The sequence below is a fragment of the Coturnix japonica genome, chromosome 18, assembly GCF_001577835.2.
Source record: "Coturnix japonica isolate 7356 chromosome 18, Coturnix japonica 2.1, whole genome shotgun sequence".
Classification (NCBI taxonomy): domain Eukaryota; kingdom Metazoa; phylum Chordata; class Aves; order Galliformes; family Phasianidae; genus Coturnix; species Coturnix japonica.
The window spans coordinates 585,694-600,209 of NC_029533.1; the positions used below are offsets into that span (position 1 = coordinate 585,694).

The window sequence follows — 14,516 nt, forward strand, 5'->3', positions numbered from 1 at the left end:
GGCATTCCTACCACTGCACCACCGGGGCACATCTCTGAGTGTTGTCCAGACACTTGATATGCTTCAGCAGGCTTGGTGCCATGAGTACTGCCCTGGGGCCTGTTCTAGTGCCCGACCACCCCCTGGTCAAGAAGAGTCTTTTGTCAGCACCCAACCTGACCCTCCCCTGACAAAACTCTGCCCATTCTGTTAGGTCTCGCCACTGTTTACAGAGATGAGTGCTTTGCCTGTCCCTGATAGAGAAGATCCATTTAGTGCTGCAGTCATTCCCAGAATTATTCCATGAATTCAAGAATTAATCAAGCATAGAGTTACTAGGAAGAAGTATGGAAGATGGAACTTCATCAATGCAGTCAAACACCATGGTCACAACGATGCAGCTGCACAGCTTTCCCTGCATAGCAGGACATCTTCCCAGACCTCACCTTGCCTTCCAGGGCTACCACAGCATATCTGAAATTCAGATTTTATTACTGTGAGAAATAAATGCATCTCTCTGTTCATGTGACCCTTAAAACTTGCATTCTGGTTTTGTTTTTTACACATTTTTTCACCATTTCCCACCATTTGTAGTATATTTCTAATGCTGTGTGCTAACTATCACAACTCTTTAGTTTAAGTGGGAAAAGTCTGGAGAAACCTGAAAGCCCAAATCCTTCTGTATCAGAGCTGGCAAAAGTGACTCAATAGCCATGCCTATATTCAAATCAGCTTAAATAACATCCCATCCAACTGTAACTGAAGGTACGATTACATTATATGATGTAGAAAATAAACTTCTAAGTACCATATCAAACATATCGTCAGTAGTAGTACCACATATATCTATCTCTTCATATTATTTTATGCTTTTCCTATTTGATGAAATACTGATATGGATTAAGAACACAAAACTTTCTGTCTGCCATTAATTTTCTGTCAATTCTGTTTCCATTTCTGCAGGTCTGGACTCTTCTGGGACTAGAAGCAAAGCACAGCGGGTAAAGGAGCAGAGGCAGACAGAAAGCCATCTCTGGATACAGACTGTCCTATGCATCAGGACTGCGAGGCAATGCTGATATTGTCTGTGGTGGAGAGGGGTTTAGGCATGTTGAAAATAGATCACTCCTGAGATGGATATCGGGCAGCTGCCTCTCTGTCTACTAGCTTTTCAGATATAGGTTTTTTTCTCTTGAGTCCTGAGAGACAAAGCATGAAAAGATGTTTTTTAGCAGGGTGGCACAACAAGAACGAAGTGAGAAAGTGGAATAACCTACAGGCTGCCATATGTTGGTTAGTGGGAAACTCCCTCTTGTGTGTGTTCAGTGCGGCTGAGTTCATGAGTTGGAAACGCACCAGTGTACTTGTATGACAGGAGGTTTTGCAGCATGGAAAGGAATCCTTTTACTTTTTACTGGGTCCTAGTGATCCTCAGCCTTTCCCTCTGAGAACTACTCTCCAGCCCTCTGCTCCTCTGACTAGAACAGAGTGCTGTGCCAGAGGAAAGGAGGGAAAACACGGTTACAAACCTCTGACATATTACGGGCTGTAGGCAGCCATCCTGTGTTCATCTGGACAAAGAAATTCTTCATATTTTTTCTAAGTCAAAATGCACATTAAATACTTGTCCTCACAAATTCCACTATGGCAGATGTACTGCTGGAAACTGCCTGTTTCCATTTATAATTAGTGCAGTGCTACAAGCTTCAACTGTTCAAAGCTTTTTTTAGCCTTACTAACTTTAACCTTATTGAGTCACTCTCACTTGTTTCCTCTTTCCCAGCTTCCTGGGTATTCTCTTTTTCCTTGAAAAACACGCATTTGGTTGAAAGGAATTCAAGGAGTCAACTCAAACAATGACACAAAATTCAACTTTGTCAAATTTGTGAATGACACTAAATTAGGCAGATGACAAATGACAGAGCTTCATTCCAGATACATTATGAGACATGAAGACTGGATCAACACAAAGCTTATGAAGATCAGTGTGGACAAGTGGAAAGCTCACACCTGGAAGAAAAGTAGCCTGAGGTGTCAGTATGAGCTGGGAACTGACCAGTTCAGCAGGTGCTCTGCTAAAAAGGACTTCAGAGTTTTGATGGGTGCCCAGAGGGATAACGAGTGCTCTCCCTGCAAACAAGGCAAAGATACTGGATGATGCTCTGAGCATGTCCAGCTGACTGTCAGAAGCCATAATCCCTTTTGTTTGGTATGAGTGAGTTGTCATCTGAAATGGTTTGTCCAATGTGGGGCTCTCCAGTTCAAACAGGATATGAACTAAGATGATGAAGATGGTCGAGGGTCTCGAAAACTAGTCCTGTAAAGAGACTTCTGGGGTTTTTAATGTGAGGGGAAAAGGACTAAGTTCCATGAAGGGCAGTTAAAAATATAATGTTCTAATCTTTTACAATTAGTTGTAGGCAGTGTAACAAGGGACAGTGATCAGGAATCACAACTTGAGAGGCACCAGTTAGTCACTAGGAAAAATCTTCACAAATGTCTGTACAGAGGGAGATCAAAGGATTGCACAGTGTGTTCCTCCTGAGATATTTCTCACCATCCCAGTAGTGAAGACTTCTAAAGTACAAACCCCCTCAAGCTGGTGAAAGACGTCATGTGACTAAAGCAAAAACAAGCCACACATGGGAAACCGTACTGAAAACTATAATCTGTGCTACCACCAGTAATGGCAGACACCTAACCCTGTGTTATGTGCATAAGCACTTTCCTGCTACCTCTACGTGAAGCCTAAAAACCCTTTAACCTTCTCAGCTTTCAGAAACTTGTCCATGTGTCCACCCCACACAGAGTCTGTAATGCTCGCAGGACAGACAGAGCAGACATCTCCTTTAACAGGGATCCCCTTACACTCCTTGTTTTTGAGCCCTGGAAGACTGGAGAGAGCTCAGAGCTGCTCGGCTTCTGCTCAGGTAGGAAACCTCCTCTTGTGGGTCAATGCCCGTGAGTCTGAAGAATAGGGTTAGGTGTCTCCTGTACCTGGGGACAGGTGACTTCATCTGATCCTCCCCAGGTGATCAGTAGCCCTGGTGCCCTGACCAGGAATGCCTGTGTGGATGTTCTGCTCCTCCGACAGACCATTGGTTCTGAACATGGGCAGGGGAAGGGCTGGCATGCAGCTCTGTGAGTGCCCTGTAAAGGAAATCCCACCAGGACAGGTTGAGGTCAGAGGAAGGAAGGGAAAAGGAATGGGAGAGAATGACGAGTGAAAGGTGACAGTGTAAGAGATGAGAATGTGGAAAGAAACAAAAAATGTGCACCTGGAGATCATGGAATCATAGAATGGTTTGTGCTGGAAGGACCTTTAAGATCACCTCATTCCAACCCCCTGCTACAGACAGGGACATCTCACACTAGTCCAGGTTGCTCGCAGCCCCATCCAGCATGGATGTGATCTGATGAGGACTTTGAAGGAAAAAAAGCCAAGAGCTGTTGGGGAAGATAAACGAGGTGTTCATGCAGAATCTGGGAGGGCCTGGCTGCTAGCAGAGTTTGTGGAAGAGCATCATATTTGTTTGGCTTGGGCTTTCTTTACAAGCACATCATGGCCTTTTTCTCTCAGGACTCTTGATGTGACTGCAGGCATCACTAGAGGCAGCCGAACTTGTAGAAACAAGAATTAGAACAACATTCCTTCTGGAGGGTGGCTGCTTTCTGCTCTGTGACATGCACAGTCCTAAAGCTCCAGATTGGCTGAAAGCATTGCATTTTGTGAGGCACAGCTGGGGCTTCCCTCCCAGAGAACACCTCCCCTGCAGAGGATGGGTGCCTCAGCAGCACTTAGGGACACACAACCTGGGTCAGGCAGTTAGTGAAGGAAGGAGCAGAGGTAAATGAAGGTGTCATGAGAGAGTAGCAGGAGGGTACACATTGGGCAACACAAGAATTACAAGACTCTGAGTGTTCACCTCAGAGTGATTTTAGCAATCCTCCATCATGAAGAATCACAAAAGGAAAAAATGGCTTTCCATTGTTAATGAATTCTGTTAGAGCCTCTGAAGATAACTGTTAGTGGGTTTTTTTTCCTGAAATCCCTGCTGACTCAGAGCAGCAGACCATTTCTGCTACTTTGTCTACTCTTTATTTGCAAAATAAGCAATAATAGTGATAATTGTGAAGTAGTACAATCAGTAATTTAGTTTAAAGCACATTTTCCCAAATGCACTGTTATTCATTAGCACAAAATTGGGTCGTAGAGGAAGGTCTGTGTAAAGGGGTGGTAGGAATCCTACCCACAACCACATGAAAATGATGCATGTACTCTGTGTTTCCTGGGCCCCCTTCATAGTAAAAGAGGAAGAACAGATATCTGTTCTCTTATCTGTTCAGATAAGAAACTTTCCTTAGCCTTGATTCTTATGGAGGAGTCCATTCCTCTCCATTGACCATGGAGGGAAGATTGCAAACCTATTACAATTTGAATGGCTGATGCTATGGGATAATAACCCCAGTACTGCTTTGTTTTATCCAGATGCCCATGGCTCCAGTATGGTTCTGTGTAAGGCAGCAGATCCAAATTCTCACTGTGAATTTCAGACAATGTGGGAATATAAAACAAGGTACATTTCCAAGACAACTTCTCTTAAAAACTCCATCTTATATTTGAACAAAAATTGCAAATTGGGATTAGACAATACTAGGAACCTGTCACAACAGGGAGGTTTTGCCCAGTCCCTCTCTAGGGAAAGCAGACACAAAAGACGCAAAATTACATTATGTGTGTTTGTGTATTTCTGCAAATATCATCCTCTCTAAAAGCAAGGGTGGTTTGGGGATGTGGAGTTCCCTCCTGTGTTCTTATTCACCACAGAACTGCTTCAGAGCAAAACACAGAAACTCACCGAGTTCCCTGCTGTTCTACATGCCCACCAGTAATGTGATCTGTGCAGTTAAATAAGATAGTCTGATATTAAAGCAGTTGAGCTAAGAGGCAAGGGGATCAAAGCAGATTGCTTTATCAGCCTCTCAGGGGCTTGCAATGGATTTTACAGAAACAGTCTCATACCTTCTTTTAGTTCATGGCAGTAAAAGAAAGAACAAATTAGAGGGATTTCTCAACCACTGATGTTTGACTGAGAGAAGGATTCTCTTCCCTCTTTGGCTGCAGGAGCAAAGCAGTAGAACTACAACAACACCCCCCCTCCCCTTCCCCCTCCTCCTTCCCCTGTCTGCTCTCCACAGAATTAACTGGACCACCCCCATCTCCTGTCTACTCTTCTTGGAAGAAACTGGAGAGAGGTTTTAAATGTGATATCGGTGATATTTTTAAGTTGGGAAAGGCAGCATTACCACCAAGACACAGCTGCAACTGTTTCTTTGCCCCCCTCTCTCCCACCCCCTCTGAGTTCAATAGCAAATGTCTTAACAGGCACAAACAGTACATATGCTAAGAAACACATCTTCCATCTTCTACATCTTTCTGTACAGCCTTTCTACTTTGCGCAGGCCAAAGCTGTGGAGAGCACGTGGTTTGTGAGCCTGGCACAATGATTTCTGTTTTGCTGGCAGTTGATCCTGATCATTCCTAATACTCTGATTGCCTTTTGTGACCACTATCAAGCACTGACTCGACATCTGGAGACGCTTGCTATCTGGTGGCCTTCTTACCTCTTAACCTGATTTTCCTTTCAGAGACTGGATTTCTGCAGGGTTTGGCCTATGTACGGCTCAGAGGCACTGAATGGGCAGAGGTGACATTTGGTTGCAGCCACATAAAGGGTTTTTTTGTCTGGTGACTGCACAGCCTCCCTTACAGAGATGATGTAGTAAGTGGCTTTCAGCAACATCACAGTGCGTGAGACTCAGGCGGCACAAAGCAGCAAGCAGAGCTGCAGAGAGACAGGTAGAGGCCGCCTGTTATTTGGGGATGACCAGCTCTGGGCTATCAGAGGTGCACCATTACTCAGGCTCTTCGTGCAAACATCAGCAGAAGAGATCTGGGCAGCAGCCACTGCCAAGGAGGTGACATTCAGGATGCCCTTTCTGTCACCCACCAAAGCAGCTGAGGGGCTCCAGTTACAGAGCAGGGGAGTGGGGTGGGCAGGCCTCCGGGTAAGACGGAGAAGAAAGAGAGCAAGTGGCAAAAGGGGGAGGGAAGGGGAGGGAAGGAAAATCAGGATTAAGAGCGTAATATTAGAACTAGCAACAACTGCATCCTAAAAAAGAGAGCAATGAAGTGATATCTTCCTTTGCTGACACTCATCTTAGATGCACAAATCCCACTTCTGGGCAGGTTTTAGTGCTGTAAGTGGAAATATACTGGTACTGGAATTTGTATAATCCTGTTCTCTTTCAGTGTTAGACTTTTTAAGGTTAGGACACAGTAAAATCTTCTGAGTGCCACAGTCACAGCAGCACAGCTACCTATTTAGCAGAATATTTTCTGAACTAACCTCCTGTGTTATGGAAAAATTCCTCTTGCATCCTCAGGAAATTTGCCAATAGACTCTTTTTATCCGCAGTGATCAACCAAAACGTTTTTTTAACTGCTCTCTGCATCCACCTGACAGACAGAGGGAGGCACACACGTCTTTGCTCCCTCTGAACTGCAAATTAGCTGCACAGAGCAGACCAGTTCCATCAGGAGACGGTGATGGTGATGTGCCACTGCACAGCCAGGGTGCCCCATGTGGGATTTGAGTAGCTGGGGGGTCTAGCAGTCCTTACATTCTCTGTTCTGTGGAATTTACCTGCTCACTGCTCTGAAGCCCTAACAGCAAAACTCTGGTTCTGCGTGACTTCTTTCTCTCCCAGGACTCCTTACTGTGAACTAATGAATGTGGCTCTACTGATAGAGTGTCTGAGGGAAAATGTTTCCAACCACTTGTTCTGCTAGAACTGAATTGCTGCTGTTGGGCCCAGGAGGTTTCCTGCAGTTCATACCGTCCACACAGGACAGCAGCTCTATATAAGCCCATCAGCTGCATCTATTTTAAACTTTCTCTTGAAGGTCCTTGTTTATGGCTGCTATGAACTGATGTTTTTCTCAAGACCTTTGCAGAAGCCCTGATCAGATGACAGGCATTCTGACTCCACAAATAGAGTGAGAATGCAAAATGACCCCCATTCTCCATAAAGCAGTGAGCAACTCATCTTCTGTTTCTCTCACATCAGTGTCCCACTTTGGTCCTGATCGTACAGCAGACTTTATAGCAACGTCTTTCTGTGTTTTTCCCAGCCTCTGCTCCTCCTGCACACATCCTCCCTGGCTCAGAGCACTGATTCGATCCTTTCCCCGTTATATACCTAAACTCTCCTTCCTGGAATCCCTCAAAGCTGCTCAGCCTCTGCTTCTTTCTCCTCCTCCGCTGTGTTTGTTGTTTTCCTTCTCGTCCTATTCTTAAACTGCCAAAAAACCCACGCGCAAAGATGGTAGCCACAAGCCGGGCTTCCTCTTCACTCCACGTGGTCCAGGCAAGCCAAAAGGTTGGACACCCATGGGTTAGATGGTCATGTGTATGTCATCATTTTAGTGTTTACCAGTAATTTATCCTCCTGTTTCCTCTGACCATTCTTCCCTCAACCTGATACTGAGTTGTCATTTCTCCCACTCCCACAACCTCTACCATCTTCTCACTCCTCCCTCTTCCTTCACACATACACATCTTGCTCTCCCCCTCCCTATCTCCTCCCTGCTCTTACCATCACCATTTCAAACTCCCTTCAGCACTGTGGTTAGACACACTTCTCTCTTCTTTTCCAGCTTATTAATTTTTTCAGCAACAGGAGTCACATCACGGTGCATTTTGTGACTCATATCACATGTCATGCGACGGGGCCCCAATTCAGTGTTTGATGTCAGCATGGGCTGCTCTTAGTACACCTGGCTGGGGGGGGCATGGCTCTCTGCAATGCTACCAGCCCTGAAGGAAGCTTAGAACAAACGCTGCTGCTTTCCTCAGTGTGGGAAGAGATTCACGGATTTGGGTTCTCATTCTAAGCAGCAAAAAGTGATCTTTCACTTTTTTCACATCCACAGACTTTGCTTCTCGTGGTTGATGTCAGCAGAAGTGATGCCCTCACTCATCTCAAGCTGATTCCCAGCTGAACACCGGCAGTACCTGTGCAGCTGCCGTGCTCCTGGTGGCACAGCACATCCCAGCAGAGCAGGGCAAGCACCCAGGCGCTGCCTTCACACACTGCCATTCCACTGGCTTAGAGGGGCTGCTCCGGCTTCTGACTGTTACCATTTCAGCCCAGAAAGGAGCTGTGCCGGACGGAGCAAGACTTTCTGGGATAAGAATAGCACCTGCCATCTTAGGACACAGCACAGTTGTCCAGCTCCTGCACGGCAACACGTTGCAGTGAGATATAGAAGGCAAGCTACCCGCTGAGGAATGTCTTCCAGTGCTATTCATGGAGGCGTCTCATCTACAGCAGCAGGCCCGGCCCCACGCAGGAGCCTTGCAAGAGGGGGTTATTTTGAGCTTTGGGCCCTGAGGATGAAGGGAGACAAATGACAGCGATCCTCCTGGCACAGGCAACCCCCAGAGCTTTGTGCACAACTGACACAGCCTGTCACCGCTTCTGGGGAAGACTCTTGTGAAGCTGCTGGGCGATGTGGTGGGACCTGAGAGCCCAGAAGATGGCGGCCAGGAAGGAACTGAGAATTCCCTGGGGAAATGAGGGCAGGCCTCAGGCCCACCTGTCCCAGAGCTCAGGCACTCCACTGCCTGCTTTGTTTTTGGCCACATCCCTAAAGCATCGGCACATAACTTTGTGCAGGTGAATGCTGTGATCAGAGGTGATGCAGTCAGACTTACAACTTGATAGCTGCTTTATCTTCAGAGTGTTACCTTCCCTTTCATTTTGTGCTTTTGGTGTTCTCACTTTTTTATGTTTTAATAAAAAAATATTTTAAAAATAAGTTTTGTCAGATATATATTAATTATATACATATGTGGTTAAAGCAAAAAGACATTAGGCTCTTTTACCTTTCAGTTTAAACAAGAAGAAAACAAGAGAAAAACGAGAGAATGGAGTAGTTTGGGACAGTGGAGGGTTTGGGACAGATATGTGCGGATATCTCCAAAGGGAAGTCTCCGAAACATCTGGGTACCCGTGCCAGTGTTCAGCCTTCGATGCAGCACAGCAGTGCTCTCTGATGGTCCGACAGAGCCACTATGCACAGTGCCTCTTGTCCTGTCACTGACACCACTGGGCTCTGTTCTCTTGCACCTTCCCCGCAGGTGTTTATAGACACTGAGGAAATCTCCCTGGGATAAAGGGAACAGTTTGTAAGAAACAAGAGTAATGATGTGGTGGTGAAATTTAAACACTGAAGACAGGGAGTCTTGAGGAACAGGCAGCAAGCCATGCAGTGTGAGTATGAAACAGCTGCAAGCACATCAGTACCTGAAAAACAACCATGTTTTTGTCACTAGAGGCACTTCTCCCACCCACTGGCTCCCAGATGCAAGCAACAAATGGGCAAACAGGATGCAAAATGCAGGAGGGCAGAGACAAACCCTGTGGAGCACAGCATCCCCAGCAGCCTCCAGCAGTGAGCTGATACTGATGATTCGATCTTCAGGGGCACCTGTGAGAATATTTGAATAACAGTTTCCAATGTCACAGGGTGTGTGGTGGGACAAAGTGACAGTGCTGCAGCTCAGCAGTCATGTGCACAACCATGTGCTGCACAGTCTCATGCTGTGCCAGCTTCATTACAGCACCAAGAATCAGCACTCTGTCTAAATGGTAAATAATTCCTCTTATTCCTATTTTCACTCATGCTCACTGCTGTCAGCTCATGTGGAGAAATTGAAGCCTCTGCCTATTCTCAGAGAGCATCCCCCAGATCTATCTGCATTTGAGGAGCAGCTGCTGGCAGCTCTGGTGGTTTTTATCTGCTGCATCTCTCTCACTGCCAATCAGCCCCTGCTCTTATTGCTTTTTAAGAGTGGCTGAAGCCAATAGAAGGCGCTTCATATTTAGAGGCCAGTGTCTGTCACTGATGCTGTCCACAGCCACAAGTTGGTAAGCGTCTCTCCACAATGTTTTTCAGCTTTGTACCTTCATCCATGATTCCTTCTTCTTGGACAGGTCTCCACTTGCTATGAATGCTACTAAGCACTGGATGACACTCTTTGCATTGCTGCTGAAATCAAGCATGGAGCAAAGCATTATATACCCGCTTTTTGTTGGCCAAAGGGACAGATCTACTTCTATGACTAGGATTGACTGATTTTCATACCCAGCAAAGGGAAAAAGAACTGCTGCAGAGAAGTGGTAGGGAACCAGCAGCCCAGTGTCATAGAGGGGGAGAACCAAAAAGGTTGCAAAGCCCTTTCCCTCCTCCTCTCTTCCACTCCTTTGCTCCACTTTTCCTCTTCTATCCCTTTTTCCACCTTCTGCTTCCCTCTCTGTTTCTCTCTTTTCCACTCTTTACCTTCTTTATTGCTATTTAATACAGGACAGGACTTAATTCAAATCGAAACCATGTATTTTGGGGAAAACATTCCTTCCAGCTCCATTCAGAACCTACCTGCAGTTGCCTCGAGCCACATGCTGGTCTGCAAACCAGGCAGTTATGTATGTCCTACCTAACAGCACTCACCTTCTGCCATGGTTCCTCTTACGGTGTTCAACCAGAAATGCAGATATTACGCCATACCATTATTGCACAGCAATTTTAAAGTAAAATCCACTTTCAGGAGACAGGGAAAGCAGTCAAGAGCAGATTTTGCATCACGTAGAAACCAGGTAGGCACACCTGATTCCACAGTACAATAACTGGGAGACTGAGTAGAAAATCTGCAAGATGACACAGAACAAGGCACTGAGGTAGTACACTGCAGAAGGTGGCTTCAAGGCAAGCGAACCCCTGGCAGATAGGAGCAGTATTTTGACAGAAGCAGTCAGCATGAACTGATAGGCGTTGTCAGAGATGGAAATGTGTGGAGGGGCCTCCGAGTGCTTTTTGCCTCGGTAGGCCAACACCACCTCCGGGTTTGTACACCAACAGCCACTGTTAGGGGTGACAGTGATACAGGAAGAGGCCTGAGTAGGTCTGTAGAAGAAAACAGACAGAGAATAGTCATGGAAGACCCTCTCCCAGACAGCTGGTTTTTCTCCTTTGCAATGAAGGGAAACTTACACAGACCATCTGAGAGCAGCAGTAGCCCTTTGTTGTGAAGAACAGCAGATTGATGTAGGTGTGTCAGTATGGCCACATCCTCAGCTCTGTCAGCCAGGTGGGTTCACTGCAGATAAACCACCAGATCTGACAGCTATCAACCACAGCTCAGAGGACCAGGAGGAACGCACATAATCTGCCACCGTCTGTCCCAGCAGCTTCCTTCCCGTTCTGCACAGCCATGATCTTTCTTTTGGTGTACTCCACCTGGGGTCAGACATGAAGCAGTAGGCCTTGGTATCTTGGCTGGTTCTGTGCCCTTGTTCTCCCCACCTCTCTGACTGGCACAGGCACAGTGCAGCCCTGCTGAGATGTGCCATGATGGATTGAGGGGAATATTTCTCCCCAAAGCTGGCAGTCAGCTGTGCATTCATTACAGAGCCAGATTTCACTGCACACATGAGAAGAGAGCAGCAGCCATGTCACAGTGATTTGCCAATAAGCAGCAATCTTTCAGGAATGGAAATCAATTTTTCAGTGTTTCTTGGTAACAACTGACAATGGCAGTGCCAAGCAACCAAACAACATGCTGTTGCTGTTACCACTGCTGAAATGCAGCACCCATCACCTCTCTGTGCTCACATCCACCATTTGGTGGATTCAGCAAGCGTTGGTGCATGTTAGTGAGTGCCATTTGTTCTGCATGAGGGAATTCAATGACACACCTCTGCTTCATATGCACTTCTGACAGGCATCATTGTGTCACAGTGCCCTCTGCTGCCATCTATCAGACAGCAACATACAACGGGATACAGGCGGGAAGGCTGAGCCTCTACTACCATTCCACCAATATCCACCTGTGGGCCAATATGATGAAACAGGAGGCATTGCTTTCAGAGCAGCCTTTGTACGTAACATCATTAATGTAGACAAGCAACAAAATTAAGTACAACTTCAAGGCAGAACTCCCAGCAACACAGAAGTGCCAGCTGGAAAAGTGCCTCCCACCTAAGGCAGGAGGACTTGGAGATGAACTGATCCACCCACCTGGACAAGGAATAAAGAACTGGAAGGTGCCAAATATCTTCATCATAAGGAAAGTTTAGAACTAAACTAATTTATTGCCTCCAGGATTGTAGGAAAAAAATAAAAGGTGAGATAAGACTCCTCAGAAACTATATTGACTCTATGAAAACCAAATTCTTATTGCCAGTGCCACTCATCCCAGACACTGATATTACTGATAACGTCTTGGATGTGACAGGGCTCTAAGTGACACGAGACCCAGCATAAGAAAATTCCTTTGGAAGCTGCTTCTCTTTGCTACCTGCATCCAAAGCATCCAGAACAAGAGGAAAAATACCACAAGCTCAACAGCTGAAAAGGATGTTAAATTCTACTACAACAACAAAACAGCTGGTATAAACCAATACACAAAAATTCCTGCTGACGAGCAAATCCGAACTACACAATGGCCTTTCCTGCTATACTGTATATATTGACACTACTTTCTACAGAGATGAAATCCAGCACGAGGTTTGACCAGCATGCAAAGTTCTGATGATATCCCATTATCAATCAAATCAAATTAAAGAAAACGCAAACAGATGCCTCACAGCCACTCTGCAAGTGAGACCTCTTCTGCACAAACCCCTCTAGCGTTGCAGAGCTGCTAACACACTCCAGGCTCTCCATAATGCTGTCCCCAAGTGCAGACAACTCCAGACATGCACTGCAGCCACTTTACCAGGAGGCACTTCCTGGAAACCTCAGAAAATGATAAACAATTACACAAAGCAATCTTTATTCTCAAATGCTGCAATGCATTAATTTTATCTGCTTGACAGTCCTATGCATGGAAACACACCCCTCTTCATCCTCCCCACTTCATTACTCAACAGAGCACAATCAAGCTGACTATGCATAAAATCATTTAGATTGGAAGAAAAACATATTTGTATCTCATTAATCATTTCCTTACAAGCCAACATTGCTTCCTTGGAGAAATCCCCAGGAAAAACAACCACCATTTCTGCATCAAATGAGGAAGGCTGGGCACGGCGCAGCGCTGGTGCCATGCATGGCAGCTGCTGATGCTTCCAGCACTCTTCACCTTCTTGACTTCAGCAATGGAGTACTCTCAGCCTCTCTACTCACAATATTCTAAGTGCCATTCCCAGAAGGCATGAATAAATAAAGCAAAGGTCCTCTCGATGATGTCTGGATGAGAGATACCAACTAATTCTACCAGGTGTTCTTCTGAAAAGTGTTTTTTATCTTTTGCACACCACAACGTTTCCAAGAAGTCCTGAACTTCATTCTGTAGTCCAGATCTCACTATAAATGCTATCCATCAGAAAGGTGCTGTAGATTTTTGAGTACTGTTGCCTTTTGTATTTGGAAGAAAAGAGGTGTGTGGTGGCTGGACATTACGCTCATGTATTTCTGCTTGAGCTCCACTGTGCCCCATTATAGCCAACTCTACAGCCAATGTCCGGAGACCTCATAGTTTACAATCTGTATTTCCTCATGTGTGCAGCAATAGAAGCAGAAATCTCAGCACTCCTCTTATTCTGGCCGTAATAGTCCACAAAGTCACCATCTGGCCCAAGGAGGTACATTATTATTGTGTGATCCACCTGCAAGAAAGCACATTGTTATCTGGTGAAAAAAGATCCCGCACATCTCTCAAAGACTGCAGCAACCACGCTCCATTCAGCTGTGCATCCAGCTGTCCAACAGGACTTCTTGCCAACAAATTAAAGTAAGATCTGGGGAAACTTTATCATCACCTCAGTGACTTTCTGTTGTTCTACCTGACAAAACAAATGCCTCATTAGCACTCAGGACGCATGACAGATCGCAGACAGATCCTCCCCAGGCAGAGGCAACCCTCCCTAATCACACAGAGAGCTGGGAAAACATGAGGAAGGCACAGGCTGGTGGTCTTTTTCCCCTCACTTTTCCTAGTTTCCTTCTAATTCTCCTATTATTCTCCAACTCCAGAAAGTATCCAGGTTTCTGTTGCTCTTATCGTGTAATTCCAGTATAAATGGGGATACTTCAGTGAAGTGAATTTGCCCGCTGGGACACAGGAGCTGCATTCATGGGAGCTGGTGCACAAATATCAGGTGCTGGGAGAGGGCTCCCTCTGCTGGCTCCCTGTGATGGCATCTGCAGATACCACACAGATCTGAGCCAAGATAATGGGACTGAACTTGAAATAACATGAAAAAAATTAACAATTTTATGTTTAAAAAAATATATCTATTTAAAGTATCTTTAAAGCATCACTGAAAGCACAGCCTTCATCTAACAGCATCTCTATGAGAAAAGATGTAATAAACTGAAAATGGAGGTTAGGAACCTGTGATTGCTCCAGTTAGTACATAACCTGTGTGTGTGCCCCGGTGGCGCAGTGGTTAAAGACGCCGCCTTGCAA

General features: G+C 45.7%; 1 protein-coding gene and 1 long non-coding RNA gene across 10 annotated transcripts in view; one reads left to right on the forward strand and one right to left on the reverse strand.

Moving 5' to 3' along the window:
• Positions 1–8,863, forward strand: part of LOC107322053 — a 74,776-nt gene extending 65,913 nt beyond the window's left edge. For all 9 annotated transcript variants that reach the window (XR_004309243.1, XR_004309244.1, XR_001558780.2 and 6 more), the window contains 2 exons: positions 943–2,909; positions 7,976–8,863. This is a non-coding gene — a long non-coding RNA (uncharacterized LOC107322053). The remainder of the gene's footprint in view (positions 1–942; positions 2,910–7,975) is intronic.
• Positions 8,864–12,175: 3,312 nt separating this feature from the next.
• The window catches only part of LOC107322043 (protein SCO1 homolog, mitochondrial), a 6,508-nt gene continuing 4,167 nt past the window's right edge, over positions 12,176–14,516 (reverse strand). The window contains exon 5 of the mRNA XM_032448300.1: positions 12,176–13,713. Coding sequence (XP_032304191.1) covers positions 13,585–13,713 — 129 coding nt within the window. The 3' untranslated portion in view covers positions 12,176–13,584. The remainder of the gene's footprint in view (positions 13,714–14,516) is intronic.